The sequence below is a fragment of the Oryzias latipes genome, chromosome 11, assembly GCF_053564925.1.
Source record: "Oryzias latipes strain Hd-rR chromosome 11, Olatipes_Hd-rR_3.1".
Lineage (NCBI taxonomy): Eukaryota > Metazoa > Chordata > Actinopteri > Beloniformes > Adrianichthyidae > Oryzias > Oryzias latipes.
Window position 1 is genome coordinate 6366555 of NC_136247.1, and position 23746 is coordinate 6390300.

Sequence of the window (23746 nt, forward strand, 5' to 3'; positions counted from 1 at the left end):
ATTAAGCCACATAGGTGGCAAAGAGGATCAGCATAATTGTAGAGTTCTGGGAAACCTAATTTGCTTTATGATCCAACTACTTTATGACATTTACATCCGCCTCATAACGACACGTCTTATCTCGTTTAAAAAAACTCAAATGATTTCTTGTGTTTAGAATGTTTGTACAGCGCGCCCCCTGGCGTCACAGCAGACGGGTGTCAAGCACACTTAGAGATTGTTTGCAGTAGTGTAGTGTTTATTTAAATTCACTTTCTATGTGTGGGGTGGGTGGTGCTAGGCCTGAGGTGTCGGCGCCTCCGGGGAAGGGGACCCTGGGCTGGGGGGACCAGGCCCCTATGCTGGGGGGGGGGGGGCTGGGGGACAGCTGTTTGACCACCGGGGGACAGTCTACCAGCTGTCCCCAACTTACCCCCTACTTCATATAACCTCAGATTAGGGTGAGGGGGTGGGGGGTTTAGCCTGCGATGCGCCTTGGGGGGGGGGGGGGGGGGGGGCTACTTGGCAGTGGTCCCCCTCCCATGGTTGCCGTATGGATCGGGCCCCCCCTCTTTCGGTTTTATTTGCACCTTAGACATGTAGGGCCCTTGGTAGGGGGGGTGCTTGGACATCACTGCCAGCAAGCAGCAGATGTCCTCCTAGCACCCTACCCGCCAATTTTAACCGCACCTTAGACATTTAGGGGCCCCTTGGTGGGGACGGTGAGGGGACATCACTGTGAGTAATCAGGATATGTCCCCTCAGTGCCCTACCCGCCAATTTTAACTGCACCCCCCTTAGTACACACACCTTTTACTCCTCAAAATATACATTCAAACATAAACACACACACATGCACACACACACCTCACAAACACACATACACGCGCACACATTTTGCAAAGAAGGTGGGACCTAGGACCATCTGTCCCCTACCCCTTCCCTGGTGAAGGGTACTGGGCCCTTGGCAATGGCAGCCGTGTCCCCTGGGTGCCAGTTTCCTGGGCCCAGCGTTGCTCTCTCCGCGCGGGGGGGGGGGGGTTCACATTACACCTGAGCCGGGGGTGTCCGTGTCCCTGGGGGGTGGGTTCTGGTCCTTGCCCCTGAGCGCTGGGCCCCGCCAAATTTCCAACTGTGGCCGAGCCTGGTCGGGCCATGTTCACAACACCCCTTGTGGGCCCCCCTTTTCCCCGAGGTGCTCCCCTCCTGGGCGGGGGCGGCTGGCCCCTGCCTTGCTCCTCCCTGGACCAACCGTGGGCCGGGTGGGTGGCTGCCTGGAGTGCGGAGCGGGTCTACCTTGGGGGGTCCTGGCTCGTACCTGGGGTTGGGGCGGGGGGATGCCCAGAACTCCTGGGTGGTGATGGGGTGCTCGTCTGGGGCTGTGGGCGCCCTTCTCGGGTGGGGCCCTGCGTTGGGCTCTCCCGGCGCGGCGGGGGGGCTGCTCTCCTAGTTGGGCTGGGGCGGCGCTCTCTTTCCCCTCATGCTTCCCTGCTCTCTGGCTCTGGGGGCCTCGCGGCGGTCCTGCTGGCCCTGGCCTGGGTGGCGGATGTGGTCGCCCGGGGGGCGGTTGTTCCCTGCCTGCTGCCGTGTGGCATTGGGGGGTTCCGGCTGCCGCAGCTGCTGCGGCGGGGGTCTTGGTGTAGGGGTGGCTGGGCATTCTCCCTCCTTCTTTTCACATTCCACCATCCATTTTAGAAGAACATAAACACTCACCTGAGCACAGGTGTTAGCTCACATTTGCACTAATAGTTTTCATGATTGAACGAATGAAATATTTCACACTAGTTGGTTTGAAGGCATAAGTATGCATGTGTGAACACTATCTGTTTTGTGTACATGTTGACATGTGGACATTTTTGCAGCTAGCAGGTGTGTTTATAACATTTGAGTGTGTGGACAGGCCCCGCCCTTTTTGTACTACATTTGAACCTTACCGTAATGATAAACAACCAGTAAACTTGCTGCTCTATGCTGCTTCATCCGTCCGGTCCAACACCAAAGTTTTTCAAACATGATTGAAATGAATAAAGTTTGGCCTCAATTACAAAAAGGGGTTAATACAGACATACCTTTGGTCTGAAGATTAATAACCCCTGTTGTTAAAGCAAAATATGTCCAACACAAGAGGCCCTCAGTTCTCATCTGCCTGCCCAGCTGTTGAACAGGACAAGTAAAAAAAAAAAAAAAAAATCACTTTCAATTAGTATTGTTCTATTTATTACCTATTTTGTGGCATAAAAACCGACATAAAAGATAGCTTTAAAGCCAAAAAGCCGTCACAGCACTGCCGACCAATCACAAGACAGCTCTGTGGTTTCACTGGGCATGCGCAATGCACTCGTCTGCTTGGCAGCAACAACAACACACCGACCGTAGCTGTAGCAGTTGGTGTCCCTCCGCTGTCAGTAGCGGCATCGTCCCCCTGCTGTGTCCGGACTCAGAAAGAATGGTTCAGCGGAACAGCTGCCGGGGATGTGAATGACGGTTAGAAGCTAATGGCTCCCGATTTGTTGAAGTTCGAGGGCCTGCGGTTGGTGTTCAAGTGAAAGAAATGTAAGCAGCGGTAGATTTTTTTTCTCTTCTTTTTCTGCCATACCATACTAAGCTAACACATAACAAGCTAACGTTAACCAAAGAGAAAATAAGGGGGCAAAGGCTAGAATGGTACTTTAACGTCCTTCAGTGGTCGTAAAAACAGAAGTTTAAATTACAAACTGGCCGTTTTGTTGGCATTATTATGGGCTGTATCTCTGGCGTCCGCTTTTTCGTCGGCTTTGTAATTCCCACAGGCTGACAGTCAGTGTGCTGAAACAAAGGAGCTTGAACTGAGGGGCCGCATGGACAAACACATGATCAGAGAGAGAAGTCGACCGTTGTTTGTTTTGTGCTCCATTTTTTTGCTGACATACTTTGCAGGAAAACCACACGAGGTCTGACCTGAATGCTTTTGCTGAAACACTGTGGTGTGGCCTAGCTAATTTAGGTGAAACGCACCGGGTGTCATTACACACTTTCCAGCCTCTCTAGTCTGTCCAACAAGTTTTAGGTCTTTTCAACTGCCAGACGTTGTTCTACTACTACTACAGCAGAACGTTGTTGGGTTCCAGCTCAGTTTTGGTGTTGTCACTCCACTTGATGCTTTGTTGGCTTTTATTATGAGATATTATGCAGATTGTATCTGTGTGAGCAGAAAATGTGTGTTTCATTTCTGTAAATATCACAGCTGGATTGTTGTTGTCACTTTGAGATTTTTAAAGAGTTGGTAAAACTCCATGAAATGACCAAAACTGTGGGGGGAACAGCATCAATAATTGAGCAATTATAGCTTGTAATAAAATCACACATTGTAGTATTTACATGTGATAAACTGCTGATTCATTTTGTTAGTGCCACTGCTGCTGACCAGACTTTTCAAATGGAAGTGTGCCCTGACTTGTGTTGTTATTGTTTGTAGACATCTTCAGACAAGTCCATGAGTCATTATTTGCACTTGTTGCATTTCCAAAAATGGAGCGGATCATTGCATGGTGTGTTTGACCCGTGCTACAGTCTGGTATCAGTCTTTTGTTTTGTTTTGTTTTTTGCAGTTAACACTTCTACCAGCTGTAATATTAAGTGGAGCACTCCATTTCATTTTAGCCGCAGCCTGTCACTGGATAACAATCACAGTGAAGAGGTCTCACTCTAGTCAATAATTGCCATGGCCACTGCCAAATGCAAACCTCAAAACGTAGTGATTCCGCGAATCCCAAAGTTTCCCCCCGTCCCCAGACTGTGTCCTTATTTAGAAGGCGAAGCAGGCGCATGTATGCAGGGAGATGAAGTGAACTGGAAGTAAACCAGTGAGCACAAAACATACCCAAACAGATGGCCTGACCTATTAACTATAGTGCTGTCTTTCAGTTTTCTCCTGGCTCTAAATATGTTCAAAGAGCTGAACTTTAAATCAAATAATATTGTTTTTCTCCTGTGGTAGCAGGCTCTGTTCTCCCCCTCTCTACCTCGTCTGTCTGTTGTTGTTATTTTCTTTCCCTCTGTGTTCTTGTCTGTCATCGTGCAGCAAAAGGGGAGGCAGGCGACGGGGGGGAGGCAGCCGGCCACGTTACTCAAATCTTCTAAAGCCGGTCAGCCAGCGACCAACTGTAGCCTGCTTAAAAGAGGCTCTTTGTGAACGGCCAGACAGATGGCAAAAGAATGACGATTTTAATGATACCCCCAACAATCAAACACTCACAAAAAGATGTGCACTCAATGCACTTTCCCGTCACTAATGGGGGTGTATGTATTTCATACAGTTTGTGGGAGAGAACGAGGGATCAGGAAGGAAATGAGCACAGTACATTTGTAAACAGTCATTCAACTGTTGAGATCATGTGAAAAAAAGGGGGTGGTTGCCAACATCACACACACTTGGGACTTTTTTCTCATGTTGAAAAGGGATTTATCCAACCACCAAGATTCTAAAAGTAGGAAAGATCAGAGATTTGGAATAAGTTTGGTTTTCTGGAATATCCAACGCTGTGGGGGAAAGGGGAAGGTTTGGGCCAATAGTGCTGCAGGGTTAACAGCTTTAACAGGCAGTGAAGCAATGGTTCATTGTGTTTACAGTCAATATTGACCTCACTTTTCAGCAACTGACCAAAAAATCGACGGTTTGGATATCATTAACCAACCCTTTGCAGCCTTCCCTCTTAACAATTCTCTCCCGACCTTTCCAGCTTTTGATCGGGCGCCTTTGTCTTCCCTCCTATTTCCGCTAAGATAACATCCTCGGTGCAGGGCATCAGCTGATCGATCCACGCACTGGTTGATTGAGCTCCTCTTCCGCTGTCGCTCTTCCCATCTTTCTCTTTACCTCTCAACTCCTGTCTTATTATTTTTTTCTTCGTTCCCTCATCCTTGCAGTCTCACTTTTTCTTCCACTTCTATTAATCTTTCCTTCTTCATTTTCCTGTGATGATCATTTTTGTCCTTTTTGTTCTGTTCTATACAGGGAAAGAAAACGGCAAACCATGTTTCTCTGAATTGTTGCTTGTGGTGAACTGGGGAGGAGGAGGAGGAGGAAGAAGAAGAGGAGGAGGAGAAACAGGCAGATTAGTAAAAACTTCTGCCGCAGCTCCCTATAGGTTGGCTCCAGCAAGTGGGAAGCAATGGGAAACACGGCCACCAAGTTCCGCAAGTCTCTTCTCAGTGGTGATGAGGCCCTGGCCTGGCAACTCTATGAGGGCAATCCTCAGTTCAGGGACAGTCTGGACCCGAATGCATCATACGGAGAACAGTACCAGCATAACACTGCGATGCACTATGTGTGCCGCCACGCCATGACGCGGCTGCTCAGGTAAAACGCGCTCCGTCAATTCAATTGAAGGTGCTGTTTGTACGATAGCTCTTTAGAAGCATCCGTGAATGTGAAGCTAAACAATGCCAATCGTGTCAACTGCTTGTTAATGAGTTTCTCTCCAACTTCTGTTTTCTCCCATAAACTTAAAGTGGACTAAAAGGCAAAAAAAGATGTAAAACAGAATTCTAATTTCCATTAAAGTTTTTGCTAGTTATTTGACTTAACTAGAGAATTTTTAAAAACCCAGGCGGAAACATATTTTAAAATCAACAAATACATGCAGATTGAAATTTTGGTTTCTTTTAGTTTCATTAGGAACTAAAAACATGCTAAAAATATTTTTTTTAAAAGAGAAGCTTTACATTGTGTTTTGGCTGTGAATAACCTTCTGGCCATTTAGCAACAAAACTACCCACAGTACCAAAACTTAACGTTAGAGAAGATCTACAAGAAATAGATCTTAATTATTTGGCGTGTTTGAAAAGTAAATCAAAAAACGTTGTGGATTCAATAATTAAGCGTCATTTTAAAGTCAGTAACATCATCATTTTAATTTGCGTTAATTGGAACATTGTTTGCTGGTTTTATTGGAGGCTTTTGAGCTAAAAAACAAATTAAGTTCAGTTTCTTTATTAGATTTATTTTTTAGATTTATTTAGATTTAGCTAAAAAAAGTATGTTTAATACAAATTTAAAATCCCCATTTTCTTCTTTAAGTTTTATATATTTTTAAAATGTAAAATGTCAACATATTAGACAGAATTGTGTAAACGAAATCAGCAAAGCAGAAAGTGTCAACTTTAAGAAAAAGCTGCATAACTTTTGTTGATTATAAACATTTTTTTTTTGTCTTTTAACAAAAAGGTGCCACTAAAAGCTGTTTGCTTTCTTTACCATTTTTGTGAGTCCTACTCACTTAAAGCAAAATCACTTCAGTTGACATAAATCCAAGTTGTTTTTATTTAATGCATGAATTTCTTTATTTAATTTATTTCAATCAGTTTTGTTTTGATGAATGTAAAGAGACAAAAATGATCTACTGGCCTGTTCACACCTGTCTTCAAACCCTAAAGGAGACTCACCATTTTTAGCTAGGCTTTAAATAAGCGGGTCAAACGAAAAAAAAGAAGAAAAAAAAACATAAGTGGAGCAAGACACTGATGGGTCGTCTTTGTACATCCTGCAGAGATGATTAAGCTGCTGGCCATGACCAAGACAGCTGCTTCAGTGACTCAGTGGTCTCCTCCTCCCTCTCCACATTCTCTGGGTGATTAAAGAGGGAGCAGGGTCAAAAGAAGCAGTTTGAAGCAGCCAGTCAATTATCTATGCATCTGCATGTGTGCACACTGGCCTGCGTGTTTCTTGCAGGGCTAAAACCGTGACTCTACAACTGCTCAATGCGGTCAACAATATTACACATTGAATCAATTGCTTCGCTATTTGTGTTCCTTCCTGCAAAGCCCATAATGGGCCACAGCGCCCGGCACCGAACGTAGCCCTCTGCTGATAAGGATCAGAGGAAATGTCTTTGTTCCAGCAGTTCATTTGGACAGAGACAGGCGGAGAAATCTCAGACAAAATAAGAGCTATTAAACGACAGTCATGGGCTGCTGGCTGTCTGTTGGTCTGATTATTTTCAGCACGCTTTATGCGTACTAAAGATCTTCCAGTTAGATCTGTGACTAAAGGCTTAGTTATCCCACGAAAAGAGAAAACTGGAGACTGGCAAGTAGATCTATTACTGGAAAAATGGGTGTAGCTCAGGAAGTTTAACCCTTCCTCTTTAACAGCAGGCACAGACATTTAAAGATAACTCTTTACTCTAATTGTGGACAATTTGGAAACAAGCACATAAAGATTTTCACATAAAAAGACCATTAGAAAAGGATTTTTAGGGAAGATTAACAAAAAGTGCAGACATCTCTTTTTTTCTCCTCCTTTCCACTGCTGTTCTCCCCCCATGTTTTCTCAGAAAATGACACATTCAGAAAGCATTTAGTTTCACAGAAGGCCTGAAGGTGATCCTAAACAAAGTGGAATGTGTTTAACCAACTTTTTTCCCATTTGTCCTTTTGTTACAATATCAGATTAAAAAAATATAAATATCCAAAAAAAAACATGCATTGAAAATAGAAATTGGAGGTGGAATTGAGGTTTGGACAGACTAATAGCAGAAAAAAATTTTTTTGCTAAACAAAACTGCAATCACCAGTGACTTGCCATGTGTTTGTGTGTTTGCCCTTGCAAGTGTGTGCTTGTGCCAGGCCATGTGTCAGCCAGCATTTTCATTAACTCTGAGATGTTGAACAGAAGCAATTTTCTGCAACTTGGTCATTCTAGCTTTTTCATGTTTTTTTTCTTGCTTTGAGTCTTTTCTTACTTCCTTCGTTTTCTATTTGGCATTTTTACTCACAAAAAAAAGACACACCTATTCCTGATTTTCAGGCGTTGCCACTTTCTCTTCATGATGTAGTCAGGTCTACCTGGTTTCTGTGTTTTAAGCTTTTTCCTTGCCGCCTGCCACTGTGTAGATCGTTCCTATTCAGCAAAGAGGGAAACCCCAACAAGCGGAACGTTCACAACGAGACGTGCCTCCATGTGCTGTGCCAAGGCCCGCAGATCCTGCTGCTGCCAGAGGGCGCGCTGTCGCCGCGCCTCGCTCGGCCGCAGAGGGATGAGCAGCGCCGTGCAGACAGCCTTCAGGTACAGACATAAGCACAGGCAAACCCCAACGAACCTGGCAAAACTCACTTTTGTAACTTTGCACATCTGCAAATATAGAAATTCCTTAGCTTCACGGCGCAGTATAAGATTAACTGACTTTTTAAAGATTTTTCATCAGTTTCTGCCTGTTTTTCTAAACATAATATATTCAAAAATTAATAAACTAGAATAGTATTTCATAAGTTAGCGTTCCCAGTGGTCTTATAATTATGATTATGCTGTTTTTAGCCAAAAAATAAAACTGTTTTTTTCTAGGACATAGTGTCTGTAGAGCACCAATAGTTCATTAGAAATTCATCTCTGAGTGTGGAAGTAAGCCTCTGCTTATTTCCCATGATACCTTTGTTTACGTGGTTTCCAGTTAGCTTACAGCCCCTCACACCCCCAACCTAACATTAGCGGGGCAACAAAAATGGCGAGCAATACTGGAGCCATCCAGCTGTAGAGTTTTGAGGCAGATGCCAGCTCAGATGAGGAAAACAAAGACGTACGTGGATCTAGTCGTCTACAAGTGGATGTATTAGAATGGCGCGGAGCAGGGGGCTTGTGGCCCGCCCATCACAGTTTCTACGTCCCAACTCAGAGCTTTTTTAAACATCATTATTTCGTCTGTTCCTGATTCACCACCATTTGAATTGAGAAATACTCAAATGCAATTTTGAGCTTAAATTCTGTTATAAGTGTACTCCATCAAAAATGACAGAAATTTCAACAAGAACGTGTTAAAAATACAATTTTCACAGGAGTGGGTCTTTAAAATATGTGACAGAAAAGTAATGTAAATATTAAATCAAGAATGTACTTTTTACAATGAAATGATACCATTTAAATTATGAAAATAAATTATTTAAATATTCAAATAAAATAAGCAAATAAACTGTACAAAATTAAAACTAAACATGTTTAATTTAAAATATAAAAAAGTAAAATAACAAAGTGTTAGAATCCTACCAAATTAAAACAGAAAAATATTATGAAGCCAACGATGTTAGGGTTAAAAATATAGGTAGAAAAAATAAATTAGTAAGCACTAGGTCAAAAATAAAAAGGTAGATCTTAAAGGCTGTTCCAGAGATGTGAGGTATCGTAGAATAATGTTCCCCTGTGTGTCTGGTGTTTTATCCGACGATGCAACTCATGCCGTCAGTGGCTTTCTTTGTTTTATTAAAGCTCCATCAAACCATCCCCTCGTCTTGATCAGATTTGTCATCCATCACTGAATATTACTTTACTCCAGTTATTCAAAGTCTGCTTCTGCTTTCTTCTCAGTTACTCTCTTTGGTTTATGATCAGTCATTTCCAGCCAAAGATTTTGGTGTTGTTTTCTGCACGTTGTCATAGGTGCTCCTTCTAAGTCTTCTTTAATTTAACAAAAAAAAAAATTCAATTCTCAGATTTAAGGGCTCAATTATTTAGGTTTTAATTTGTCATTTCCAGGTCATCCTTCCTGTCAGTCAAACAGCCTGTGAAAATCACTCATCCATAGCTGCACATTCCTTTTTGATTTCTCACAAATTATTTCTTTCACAAGTATGTTCCTTTGAATCGTTAAACAATAATTGCAAATTAAAAATGTGATTATCATGCCACTAAATGAAATCTTTTTGTGTCCAGTTCTGGAAGGAATTCACATTTACCCCAACGTGATTGTTAAAGTATTTTTTTATTTTATTTTGGACAATAAGTTTTCAGTTAGTAAATGAAAATGTATCTTGAAACTTTTAATGATGTGCTTGTTTGTGTTTTCCCTGCTGCCAGATGATCCTGAGCTGGACCGGCGCCAGGCTGGAGGCAGGCATGTACGAGAAGGCTAATGTCAACGCCACCGACAACCACCACAGCACCTGTCTGCACTATGCTGCCGCTGCTGGCATGAAGAGCTGTGTGGAGGTGAGGCGAGGCAGAGAGCTCTTAGGCCATTTCAAGTAAATTGATTCTGCAAAAAGTTTCAAGAAAGTGAAATGGATCAACTGAGTTATGAAAACTTTTTCTTGCTTCTTCATCTAGTGGTTCCTCCTTCCCTGCTTATAAATATTTAACAGCTTTGAAATTAGAGGGAATATTACCTTTCATCCTTTTTTTAATTTCCTAATCTTTTTTATAGACCTCCTTTGCCTTTGATAAAGATATATATTTATTTATATATTTGGTTCTTTTATTGTTTGCCTTGATCTGTTGTATAATTTTGCTCTTTTTTAAATATCTCCTTGTTTTTGCAATAAGTTTGATCTTTTCCGCCTCTGTCCAGCTGCTGATCCAGAATGACGCAGACCTCTTTGTGGAGGATGAGGATAAGCTAACGCCGTGCGACCACGCTGAGCGGCACCACCACACCGAGCTCGCTCTCAGCTTGGAGTCGCAGATGGTTTTCTCCTCCGCCTCGTCTCAGCAGTCAGACGCACACGGCGAAACCAGCCTGTTGCAGTACAAGGAGGTGAGAACACAATTACAAGATGGGAGGTTTCCCGCTGGGTAGAGATATTTTTACACCTTCAGTATCTGCCGTCTTTGAATTATTTACCTGGCTCCAAATGTCAGAAGAGTGGTGGCTTTTTTTTGTTTTTTTGGAGAAATGTTAATTTTTCTTTGTGTGCAAAATTGTTTTTTAGTTGTCTTGTTGTCAGTGAAACTAAATGATTTTATTTGAATTCGTGATTTTCCCTCCCAATCTGAAATCAGTAAAATACTAACATGCTAACAGCAGATAAAAGTAGAACATCATGTTTTTGTAAAGTACCAAAAACAAGGATGCTAACAATTGAATTATTACCTGCTCAGCTAAAAACAGTGTAGCACATTCATAAAAAGATCTAAAAAAAAACTACCAATTAAACGCCCACTAACAATTTTCACGTCTAAGTTATATATTAAAAATAAGCCCAAAAAATTCTGCTGGAAAAAAAAACATTTTACCCACAGTAAGTGCAAAGTGAAAATGCTTCATTTAAAGAAGTTAATCTTCTCTTAAACGAAGTAGCCGAACAATGCAGAATACTCCAGAACAATGCTGAAAAGGCGTTTTTACTATTAAAATTTTAATGTTAAATTAATAATAATAATAATAAAATTGCAGCAAATGTTGAAAAAGAATGCTAAAAGAATCAAAGTGTTATGAAAACATCAAGCTTAAAGGTTAAAGCTCAGTTAGAGGAACTTTACTTAACCAAAGTCTGCATGTTGATCGACTAACCAGAACAGTAACTTACTTTATAGTGGCACAAATTGAAATTCTTTTTAAAGGGTTGCAGTAATCATCAGGAGCTGCACAGGCCTCACATTGTTTCCCAGGATCTTAGCTGGACAGCACAGCTGCACAGCAACAGCTGCTGCCAGCTGATAGCAGCTGGATCCTCCCTCCTGCAGACAAATCCATGCTAATGCATAATCTCTCTCTGTCCCACTGTCCCACATCTCAAAACTTTTCACACTGTGGGTTTTGCCACCTTAAATGTATCACAATCCAACACATTTCTTGTTGATGCTTTGCAGATTTTCTAGCTTTTCTCCATCTTAGAATCTCTTGTCCTCACCCTTTCTCGCTGACCCTCTGTTGAATCGCTTTCTTCACTTTTTGTGTTTCAGCCTTTCGAAGGTCTGAAGCTTCAGGATTTGCGGAGGTTGAAGGACATGCTGATTGTAGAGACAGCAGACATGCTGCAAGCCCCCCTCTTCACTGCTGAGGCGCTGCTTCGAGCTCACGGTACATGTTTTTATGTTAAAAAAAAGATGGCTGCTTTCTTCCATCACAAGAAAGTCATTACCATATTTCATTCAGCGCTGTTAATGACATGCATTATTTACTCCTTTGTCAGACTGGGACAGGGAAAAGCTTCTGGAAGCTTGGATGTCAGACGCTGAGGGATGTTGCCAGCGCTCCGGCGTTGCCATGCCGACCCCACCACCCAGCGGCTACAACGCATGGGACACCCTGCCATCTCCCCGCACTCCCAGGACCCCGCGGTCGCCTCTGACACTCACGCTGACATCCCCCACCGACAGCTGCCTCACTCCTGGAGACGACGGCATGGCCACGGTGAGAAGGGTTGGAAGGATGGAGTTTCTCTCTGGTACAGACACTGAACCACAGCTATGAGTGCAGGCTCGGTTGTTTGGCAGCAACAGGTTAATGTCTAATCCTCCTAGAATAAAGAAGGTCAAAGGTCTTCTGTCCAGCAGTAATTCGTCTGGATGTTCCAAGTGCTCTGCATAAACATTGGCAGTGTTGGTCATGAAAAAGGATAAATTAATCCCCTTTAAAAAATGTGTATATAATATGGAAGACTCTAAAAAATACATTGAAAAATATTAATTTAAATATTAATGGCATTGACTCGGCGTTAAATCATCTTTTCTTGGTCAAATTGTGTCAGTCATGCAGTGTCAATGAATCTGCACATTTGTATCCTTGCAGTGTGGAATCTGCCTCTGCTCCATCTCAGTCTTTGAGGATCCTGTGGACATGTCCTGTGGTCATGAGTTCTGCAGATCCTGCTGGGAAGGGTGAGGATCCGGCTCTTTGTTGGGGCTGATGCACCTCCGGCACATCAGCTTTACATTTGTTCCTTCTTGCATCAGGTTCCTCAACGTGAGGATTCAGGAGGGTGCCGCTCACAATATTTTTTGCCCGGCTTATGAGTGCTACCAGCTGGTTCCGGTGCATGTGATCGAGAGTGTTGTTTCCAGAGAGATGGACCAGCGATATCTACAGTTTGACATCAAGGTAGAAACAAAAGATGCCAAATTATGTCATTCTATGTCTGCGCGCTAACGTGGACCCGCCTTCTCTCCTTTTCTCGCCATCTCCTGGGCTGCAGGCATTCGTGGAGAACAACTCAGCCATCCGCTGGTGTCCCGTGCCTCGATGCGAGCGGGCTGTCCGCCTCTCTCGGCCAGGTCCTGGCGACAGTGACCCTCACAGTTTCCCCTTGTTGCCTTCCCCAGCCGTGGACTGTGGCAAAGGTCACCTTTTCTGCTGGTAAATTGGAAAACATTAAAAGTATGAAAGTGAAGACACGTATATTTTTATTTACACCGTATGCCTCATAAAGGCTGGAATGCATGTGCCCCCTGCACACACGCAAGGCTGTAAAGTTTACGCTTGCATTCTGACCCCATTTCTAATCTCTGCTCACAAGCATTACCAGAAGCGTTTGTTGTTATGTTTTATTGCTCCACAGTTTATTCAGTCCTTCTCTGTTTATAACCTCCACACACATCATTTCAACAGGGAGTGTCTTGGCGAGGCCCACGAACCATGTGATTGTCAGACGTGGAGGAACTGGCTCCAGAAAGTCACAGAGATGAAGCCTGAGGAGTGTAAGCCTGACCTCCTTTCCTACATCATCTCTAGTGACGCCTCTGTGCTCTGTTACCACAACAAGCCTGTAGAGAGCACCCATCGGGAACCAGAAAGTCTCTGATGTGCTTCCGTGCAGCCCGACGGGTGTTTGGATTATCAACACATGCTTGTTGTGGCTGCTTCTTTCAGTAGCAAAGAGGACGCTAATGTTTGTTTTCAACAGTGGCAGGTGTGAGCGAGGCTTATGAGGACGCGGCTAACTGCCTGTGGCTCTTGACTAACTCCAAACCGTGTGCCAACTGCAAGTCTCCCATTCAGAAGAATGAGGGCTGCAACCACATGCAGTGTGCCAAGGTACACACATATTTCTACAAGCTTAAAAAAAATCTGTTTTGAATGCATATAACTGAGCCCTGCTGCTTATTTCTTTCTTCAAAGTGCAAATACGACTTCTGCTGGATCTGTCTGGAGGAGTGGAAGAAGCACAGTTCGTCTACTGGAGGCTACTACCGCTGCACTCGCTACGAGGTCATTCAGCAGCTAGAGGAGCAGTCCAAAGAGATGACTGTTGAGGTACAAAAGCCATCTCTCTGGAAAATTCCCATTTAATAAAAAAAAAGGATGAAATGTCAACACGGTAGTGTCCAAATTCTTTCGGTACTCTCTACTTAGTGCAGTGTAGAAGGTGTTCGGCAGTTGTTAGGGCTGTTCGGATCTACGATTCCAGAATCCAGTCTCCTAAACATTTCCCAGAAGTGTACATACAGCCAGTGTGCATTAATTCTCATTAGATTTATGAATATAGACCACAAATTTGAATTTGATTTGAATGATTTTTCATGTGGAAAAAAAGCATTTTCAGTTATCAGTTACATATGTATTAGGCTTTAATTTCAGGGAATCAGTGACATATTTTTTGGTGTTTAAAAAAAAGAAAGAAAAGGAGTGAGCATGCCGTCCGTATTGCTGTTAAAATTCAGGGCACCCTATAGTTTTTTACTAGGTAGGAAGTAGGGAGGGAATTCAGACATATCCATTTTTTCTTCTTCCACATATACATTGCTAGGACTTTTGCTTGTATTTTTTATCCAATGAAGCTTTGGTTTGAATGCCTCACAGCACTTCTCCCTAACAGCAACAGTTGATTAAGAAATGTAAATAACAGCGGATTTAAACCTGTAACAGGCAGAAAAGAAGCACAAAAGCTTTCAGGAGCTGGATCGTTTTATGCACTACTACACTCGCTTCAAGAACCACGAACACAGTTATAAGGTAAAAAACAAAACAAAACATCTATTTCACACATTTATTTAAAAAATTCTTATAAGATCATTATTTCACTTGTATTTTGCATTCTAGTTGGAGCAGAAGCTGCTAAAAACCGCTAAAGAGAAGATGGTGCAGCTTAGTAGAGCCTTCATTAGCCGTACGTTTTTTTGTTTTTAATGGAAACCTCATTTTACATCCTGTTATAACACAAAGCTAACTGTGCATCCTTTGGGCGGCAGGTGAGGGCACGCCTCCAGACACGCGCTTCATCGAGGATGGCGTGACAGAGCTGCTAAAGACGCGGCGCGTGCTGAAGTGCTCTTATCCATATGGCTTCTTCCTGCAGCAAGGCAGCACCCAGAAAGAGATATTTGAGCTCATGCAGGTAATCTTTCAAAAGAGCAAAGCTTAACAACTTTAAGCTCCACACGACCAGCTGTGTGCATTAAATCCTTCACAGCAGAAAAGCACACGTTGCTTTTGCTTGATCACCGCAAGTTTTAAACTTCCCCCTTGAATCATATCAAATCAAACTTTATTTATAAAATAAAGAATAAATTAGCAGTTAAAATTAACTAAAAGCGAAATTTTAAGGTGGGGCCTTGAGCCTCTTCTTAAAGAACTGTTCACTCCTTTTGATATCATTTCTATGATGGTTATGAAAAACTTTGATTATGTCTTTAAATAACCCTGCAAGGCCAAGTAAAGCTGTTTGTTTATTTTTAGGGTAGAAAAATCAACTATAGACTCCTGTAACTGTTTTATATATCTAATATCAGCTTTTATTTTGAAATTCTGCTTTGCGGCTGCTTTATAATTTAAATCTTTTTTTCCTTCTTGTAGTTAGTTATGAAGTTTATTTTTTAAGATTTGAAATATGAAAAAAACTAAAGGAAAGATAAGTAGTAGAAATGGAAATAACTTGTATTATTTTAATATTTTATTTACATCTCCAAAATCAAAAATGAGTAATTTTTAATTAGAATCCAAACCCCCAATCTTTGAGCAACTGTAGAAGCACAGTCCACATGTTAAATGGAGAATATCTCTTCAAACAAAACAAAAAAATATGTCTATTTGTAGAATCTTAGGGTTAGGGGGTAACATAGGGTAACATAGGGTTATTATGGATTCCAGGGTTATTATGGATTCCGGTAATTTAGAAAACAACCCAGAAATCAGCCTGGAAACTTAGATTTGCTATAAATACTTTGTGTCTAACATTTGAGAGTAAAATAAAAAGCACCAAGACATGAAATGGATTTTATAATCTGGTGGAAACTAGCTGAAAGGATGGAACGGTTGGTCCCATCAATAACAAGAACTCGACTCTTCTGGTCGAATGTTTTTTTTCTTGATCAGCTGCGACCTGTCTGACTTTTCAGACTGACTTGGAAATGGTGGTGGAGGATCTGGCACAGAAGGTCAACCGCCCATACCTGCGGACTCCGCGCCACAAGATCGTCAGCGCTGCACGCTTGGTGCAGCAGAAGAGGCAGGAGTTTCTGGCTTCAGTGGCTCGTGGCGTCGCTCCCAATGAGTCTCCTGATCCTCCCCGCAGGAAGTGAGCACCAAAAACCCCCTTTTTGTTGTTTTACATTTTGATTAGAGGTTAGCTACATGGTGGTTACCTTTAATGCTTATGTGTAATATGATTTCAGTTTCCCTGGTGGATCGTGGGACTGGGAGTACCTTGGATTTGCTTCCCCTGAGGTAAACTGAACCCTTTAGTGAAATCATGAGGTGAAACACTAACATTTGCTCTGCAAGCCCTTTTAGTTCACGCTTCCTAAAGTGACTCTGTAATCTGCCTGTATTTGAGGCCCCATTAACGCATGTACAGTGGCAGCTCACCCACTTTGCTTGTGTGTGTTAAGATGGGAAGCCGTCGCTCTGTTTTGGGAGTAGGAGAGCAAAGAGACAGGCAGTCGCAGGTAATGCTCCTACGCAAATGCATGTGCCAGATTCTGTTTCCTTTCTGCATACAATGCTAGTTTGCACTGCAAGACGGCCGCGCCGACTGGAGTTAACCTTATTGCTGCTCTGTAACGCTCGTCTGGTTCACAGGGCTACGCAGACGTCCAGTACCGTCGGAGACACCGGCCGTGGCTCAGAGGGGAAATGCTGAGTCTGCACAGCCTGAGGAGCAGCAACAACACGCCGGAGACCAGCAGAAGGAGCGACAATACAGGTTTGGGTCTCAAGGCTCTGCATTCAACCTTTTATTGCTTCCTATCCTATATTTCTAGTTACAACACGCCTCTCCTTTGTCTTGTATTGCAGAGGGCACAGAGAGGAGTGATGGTCGCAGAAGAGCGCTGGGTTCCCTCGATGAAGACGACCCCAACATCCTTCTAGCCATACAGCTGTCACTTCAGGAGTCCCGCAGAGAGCAGGGCCTGGAGGGTGGGGTGGGACTGGAGGAGAGGAGGCGAATGTCTGCAGGAGATCTGGTGGACGCGGCCTTGCACTCTCTACCCACAGATGGTCCTCCTGAAGCTAGAGGCTCGTCTTTTCCCTCTTCTCTCCTGAATCCCGGTTGCCTCCCTCCCTGCAGGACAGATGCCGCCTCCCAGCCCTCCGTGTCCAACTCCCTTCCTCTCCCACCTCCTCCCCCATCACTCAGTGCCGAGCTGCTGGAGCTGGGAGACAGCCTCATAAAACTGGGGAGCATAACGCAGGAGCAGCTCTGCTCCGACCTCACTCACAGCCACGGGGCGCTCCCCTCTCCCCTCTCCTCCGAACCTGCTTACAGCAGCTGCAGCCATAGACCAGACCAGAGTGCACTCAGTACACCCTATGCGCTGGATCACATCGCCATCACGGATCCGCGTTACGACAGCCACTGTCGCTCCTCTGCTTATTTACCCGAGACTGCTTCCATGGCCCTGGAACGCTCCGGACATCCCACTTCCCAAATATGGGAACACCCAGGAACGTATGACGGCAGCCCAAAGTCAGACAGTTCTTACCAACCCTGTCCAGAGCGCAGCAGCTCCTACACCGCAGAGCATCCCGCCACCTACGCTCTTAAGCAGCCTCCCACCTCAGAACACCCACCGTCTATCCAGTTGTGCCTCCCACCTCCAGATCTTGAGCCAGAGCTGCTGCTGTCCCCAGTGATTCCCCCTGGGGGTCCTTTCAGCCCCAGCGACCCTCAGAGTCTGGAGCCTTTGGACCCAGCGGCCAGCGCTCAGCTACTGGACAACATCATGGCCTGGTTCAACAACAACATCAACCCGCAGAACAACCCAGAGAGCCTGGCTCTCATCCCCTCCCCGCCCACCACCGAAACCGACTCCTCCCCCGACACCCACGCCGAAACCGAGAGCCGGAACCCCAGTGATGGGTGCCCCGCCCCAGTCTGGCAGCCCCTGGAGGGCGAGCCGGAGGTGGCACCACTCTGTGCTGCAAATCCAGAGGATGCGAGAAGGTTCAGGAGCAGATCGCCGGAGCGGGAAAACAGAATTGGGGGGGAACAGGGATCGGACCCGCGGTGTGCGGCTGACATGTCGCTGGGCGAAACGCGCACACACCGGAGCTCCCACTCCCACTGCGGAAACAGTCCCGCACACACTGCCTCAGCCGCTGACGGAGCCTTGGAGCAGGTCCTGCAGCTGCAGAGGAGCCAGACGTCAGAGGAGTGGGAGGAGCAGGAGCACTTGGTGTGAACAGACAGAAGACTGAGCCAAGAGGAGAACAAGAAGGAAAAGAAAAGTTGTTTCAGCAGATGTTGGAGCCTATACTGTGTGTATCATACTGTATCCAGAGAGGAGGCGGAGCTCTTCAGACTTTGTCCGTAAAGATGTCATTTGCAGTTTCATTCTTTTCAAGTGCTTTTTGTCTGCTCTAAAAAAAAATATTCTTCAAGATAAGAAATCAAATTACATTTCAAGAAAAGCTACTGAAATCACCACACATAAAATGCTTCAACTTTTTTATTTTTTATTTATTCCTTTCTTTGCCTTTTGTGCTGGATGTTTCACTTTGTTCAGAGTAAAGTTTCGGTGCTGAAATCCAAACTTGCCTCAAAGCCACACTTGGGTAACACCCCGACCCAAACAGAAGCCCCTTCAGAGCTCCAGGAGCTCCAAACCAGATCCCAGCTGGAACCTTGAAGCCTGCTTTAGCGTGCTGTACAATCAGAGAGCCTAAATTCTGAGATTTCTTTGGACCTTTATCCACACCGTGCCTGTTTATTGGTGCCCACACAGTTCAGATCAGGCTGCATGCACTGTTTCACCAAGCTGAGAAATGACCTCGGGTTCCAGTAACATTTGGCATTTAATCCGTTTAGAGCTGAAGGTTCTGCAGGTCCTGATGGGTTACCTCCCTCTGGCTCATACCTAGTCTCTGTGCAGAACTCTTAACTCTGCTTTTTAACTCCTGAAATTTTGACATTATTTATCAAAGCAATGTTGCTATAATTCACCAAAATAAAAATAAAATTTTTTGTTTTTTTTGTTTTTTAATCGTGAGGCTTTAACACATTCTTTTTAGTATATAATATATTAAAAAATATTAAGGGCTGGATTTTTGGACTCATTTGAAACAGGCAAAAGTGAGTTGATTTGAGGTTAAATATTCTGAATATGTGTATTTATTATCACTGATAGTTTTGAAAATAAATGGTTTGACATCATCTTTATCTGAGAAAACCAACACCAAACTTTAGTTTGCACTAATAACCAGAATCAGACAGCATTAATAAAGTCACTTGTGTTCTATAATCGATAACCAGACACACATTTTGAATAGTTTCTGTTCAAATCAAGAGTTTTGCACATTCATTCTGAGCCGAAATGGCTGTTAAATTATTGAATTAAGTGCATCATCAATGCAACACATTATACCTGCTCCACTACCGATGAGCTGCAGTCAGCAGATGTGGGTGTCACCTGTTGTCCTTTTCCTCCTTGTTGAGAATGCAGACAGGCATATGTGTGCCTTTTGTGTTCGGGTCGTATTTATTTAAGTAACAAACTTGTTACACATGTTTTACAAACGTTTCTGTTGAAAGATGACGGTGAAAAAAGAAGATATTGTGCAGATGATCATAAGATAAACGGTTGATCTGACTTTGAAGCAATCCTGAAGCTGCTTTTGAAGGACATTTTCACACTATAAACCACCTGACCTTTGACTTCTAACAGTCCTTCAACGTTGTAGATCTTCACATCTTAATACTCACCCACAATGTTTACAGGGGGCTGAATCACTGCCTTTAGGTAGGAGGCGATTTGGTGCTGGAATGAGAGGAATATTAATTTAAGGGAGTTAAGTTGGTGTTGAATTTCTTCTACTGTAGTAAATGGGTGGTGGTTTGAGTTTGAAGCCAGATGTGTTGCCCATGATTTCATTCAATGAACTGTACTGGTGTGTGTTTTTCTTTTTTATTATACAGCATTTATTATCCCTGAATGGGAAGTTTGTATTTTTGTTTTTTTGCAGTCGTGCTACACTCATCAGGCAGCATGCAGAGGACATGTTTGGGGGTTTTTCAGCATTTTCACGTTTGGACTGATGGTGAATGTTGTGGTGGCATTTGTTCTCCACACTGTTTGATTAAATCCTCCCTCCACAAATACCTTCTTTTTTCTTTTTTTTTAAATACAACAATTTGCACTTTCTTTAGGTTTCACTTGATACATTCCCAGCTTGTCTCAATAAATAAAAAGTATTGCTGTTTGGCCAAAACTCTAAATGAAATATCAATGCAAAGTTTACTCTCAATAAAAAGATCTGAAAGTTTGCTCCTTTGTTCTTTTTGTCTTCTTTCCTAGATCAATGGTTCCCAGCTTTTTGTGTATTTTGTAAGGATGTAAAGGATACAGTTACGTATTGAAAATTGATCAAGTACTGGAAGTAACAGCTCTATCAATCGATAACCTTAAATACGAGCAAGTTGGTGAAAAGGTAAAAAAATGAAATCAATCAGGAAGTAAATCGTTATTTTTTTTTCTTTTCTGTCTTTACTGTCTTTGCCTTTTTATGTACATGTGATGCCAACATGAAGACACCCAATCACAAAGCCTACTTCTACCAAATCGGGTCAATTATGATTGGCTGAATGTGAACCACAGTGTGCTGTGTTCTCTTTTTTCACGGTACTGCAAACAATGCCTGAATAAATTCCTATGACAATTTTTTGATCATAAATAAAAACAGAACAGTATTCGTAGTTGAAGCAGTTCTCTCAGAGATGTTTTGTTTTTGTTGCTTCAAAAAAAGGGCCAATAAGAACAAAATTTAAGAAAAAAGTTTCTCTGTTAAATGGCATTTCCATTAATAATTTTAAATGCCAAATACATAAATAGAAATCTATGAATAAATGACTGGTACTTTATTTTTTAGCACCATACAATGGCATCAGGGTGCCAAAGGGCTTACATTAACATAACATTTAAAATTGAGTAGATTGAGAGGGGAAAAAAACAGCATTAGATGGAAAAAACAATAAAACACATAGAAAAACAGTTAATAATTAAAGTAATTGGTAAGTAATTAAATAAAGACAGTAAAGGAATATTAGATGCCACCAACCCAATGAGTAAGAGAAAACAACTCATTTTTGTCTTTCCACTGACTGTTCTTCATCTCACCACCAGGCGGCGGTAAGACAACATTGACGGTGAGCGGTGGCCTCTTTCTGACGTCATATCAACGCGACACAAACGTTGGTGGTACATCAGCGGCCTGTGATTTCACTCGATCGCTGTAATTTTTCTCGTCGGTGGAGGATCTTTTCTCTACTGTTCGTCATGAAACTAGTCAGGTAATTTGCTGCATGGTCTGTAGATGTGTCGACTGGTTTAAGATAGGATGATGAAATAAAGGCTGTGTGGCCGGATGGGTTCAGATAGACAAATGAACTGTGTGGAGAGGCGGGAACAAGGCTGCTGGGTTTTCATTCAAAAAATACATATAAACATATCATTAGAGCTAACTATTTAATCAAGGATTAAACTGCTTGTTTTAGCAATATTTGTAAAAGATCGAGGCTGATTCGTTATCATTTATGGTTTTGCAAATTTCCCCCCGCATTATTAAAACTATCGTACTAAAGGAGGTTAATTTATTAGATGTTGTTTCCGTTTCCTCAAAGTGCTTTATCATTATTTAATTGTATTTATTTTTGGATGTTTTTAATTTCCACAACTTAAGAGACAAATGTTTTGTTTTCAGTTTACACAACAGTATCAATCCACCGAAGCTAACAAGCTAAGAGCTAACACGAGTTTTGTTTAGATACTAAAAAAAAAATACATTCAAAAAGGGGGGGGGGGGTATTTTGTACAATTTTATACGTTAAATCTTATGTGTTGTACAAAAATGCTGTCTAATGTTTGTGAGAGAGAGACGTCTTCTTTGTGCAAAGCAGTAAGTTGGCTAATTGATCATTCAAGATGGATCTAGTCATTAAAGTCTTCTACAGCAATGGTGCCAACCTTCTAATAAAGCGGTTTTTTATTGTATTTAATTTATCAAAATATTTTTATGATTAACAGAAAACGTTACCAACAATTATTTCTAACAAAAAGTCCGCATAAATGTTCATACAAAACATTAAAAAATGTGAATCTGAAAATGGAGTTTAAAGTCTTCCATTTTATCCAGTATGTATGGGATCAAATGCAGTTTTTGTATGAAATGGTGCATATCACAGTATGTTTATTTCCCTCGTTTTTTTTATGTTTGACATTTTGTTTATTTCATTTGTATTTTGTGAATATGAACAGACATAAAAATGATGCTTTTAATTTGTTAAAGTCCACCAATCAATTATTGATTAACATTTTCCTGTTCTAGTTCTGCTTAAAGGTCAGCATGTTATTAGTGTATTTTTTTTCATGGTATTGTCACTTTAAAACATTGACGTTTAAATGAAAGTGCCTTTTGGATTCAGAAAACCAAAATGAATGTGCCAATTCTAGGTTTTTGAAAAATACACTTTTGAGTAAGAATAAAACACGTGAACCTTTTTTGTTTCATGTGGGATGACAATAAATCATGTTTTTTTTTTTTTTGCGAAAATGATTCTTTCCCTGAAGTGTAGATACATTATACTGGTACTGCTTTTTGATTACAAAATGGTATGTTTGGTAAAGTATAGTGCAGTAAAACAACTCTTAAAGGTTAAGTAAATGTAAATGTATGCTACTCTCCCGTGTCCACACAGGTTTTTGATGAAGCTCAGTCATGAGACCGTTACCATTGAACTGAAGAATGGCACTCAGGTCCATGGCACCATCACAGGTGAGAGCAAACACTTTAGAGACGAATAAATGAACTAAATCATTTTTAAAATCCTCTTCTTCTTCTTTTTAATAGGTGTTGATGTAAGCATGAACACACACTTGAAGGCGGTGAAAATGACCCTAAAGAACAGGGAACCCACTCAGCTGGAGTCCCTGAGTATCCGAGGCAACAACATTCGCTACTTCATCCTGCCAGACAGTCTTCCACTGGACACCTTGCTGGTCGACATTGAACCAAAGATCAAGTCCAAGAAGAGAGAAGCAGGTGGGAGATTTGGGCACATTCTTACCTGGAAAATTGTATTAAGTTGAGAAGGATTTTTCTGCGATAAGAAATCCCTCAACAGTATTTATATTCATCATGGGTGTGTAAATCTGCTGTTTATTTCTTTGAGAAATGTTTTGTTCTGCTGATTAAAACTTTTTTTTTTCACGAGTATGGTGAAAGAATCTGGCCTTTCTTGTTCTCAGTTGCTGGTAGGGGGCGAGGCAGAGGACGGGGCCGTGGCAGAGGAAGAGGACGAGGGCGAGGTGGACCACGGAGATGATTTCAGAGCCCCAACTGTTTGTACAGCTTTTAATTGTACTGCGCGGTGGACGCAAAGTGAATCTAAGTGTAAGTTTAGGGTTGTTTTTCTTTTTTATACTCGTGGGTTGTTTAAGACCGCGAGGGGGTTTTGGATGCTGTTGATTCATAATTTGTACCATCTTGAATAAAATGTCTGAGCAGCATTTAAACTGGGTAAAAATGTCATCTGTTTTTTGCTTTTTTTATACCTTCTTGTGTCTTTGGCAAAGTTGGCTGAAAATGTAGCTGTTCTACTGGCATCAAAGAAGAATAAATCTTTTTTTTTCTCTTTGTAATATTTGGCTCTT

General features: G+C 42.4%; 2 protein-coding genes across 3 annotated transcripts; both read left to right on the plus strand.

Moving 5' to 3' along the window:
• Positions 1-2303: 2303 nt before the first annotated feature.
• On the plus strand, positions 2304-20365 carry LOC101160672 (ankyrin repeat and IBR domain-containing protein 1). 2 transcript variants are annotated; one of them, XM_011481257.3, is made up of 21 exons: positions 2304-2532; positions 4973-5317; positions 7852-8023; positions 9803-9934; positions 10293-10478; positions 11627-11744; positions 11857-12077; positions 12456-12544; positions 12620-12764; positions 12859-13019; positions 13272-13360; positions 13567-13697; positions 13782-13916; positions 14529-14615; positions 14703-14769; positions 14852-14997; positions 15998-16176; positions 16274-16325; positions 16490-16546; positions 16680-16803; positions 16896-20365. In XM_011481257.3, exons 2-21 carry the CDS (start codon positions 5130-5132, stop codon positions 18281-18283), a joined length of 3867 nt encoding a protein of 1288 aa, XP_011479559.1. In that variant the 5' UTR covers positions 2304-2532; positions 4973-5129; the 3' UTR covers positions 18284-20365. The 2 variants fall into 2 exon arrangements, with proteins under 2 accessions (XP_011479559.1, XP_004074419.1); XM_004074371.4 differs by lacking the exon at positions 16490-16546 and having other exon boundaries at positions 2311-2532.
• An 865-nt stretch (positions 20366-21230) lies between these two features.
• snrpd1 (small nuclear ribonucleoprotein D1 polypeptide) lies at positions 21231-23734 on the plus strand. The gene is made up of 4 exons (XM_004074213.5): positions 21231-21387; positions 22792-22868; positions 22944-23135; positions 23342-23734. Exons 1-4 carry the CDS (start codon positions 21374-21376, stop codon positions 23416-23418), a joined length of 360 nt encoding a protein of 119 aa, XP_004074261.1. The 5' UTR covers positions 21231-21373; the 3' UTR covers positions 23419-23734.
• Positions 23735-23746: the final 12 nt, after the last annotated feature.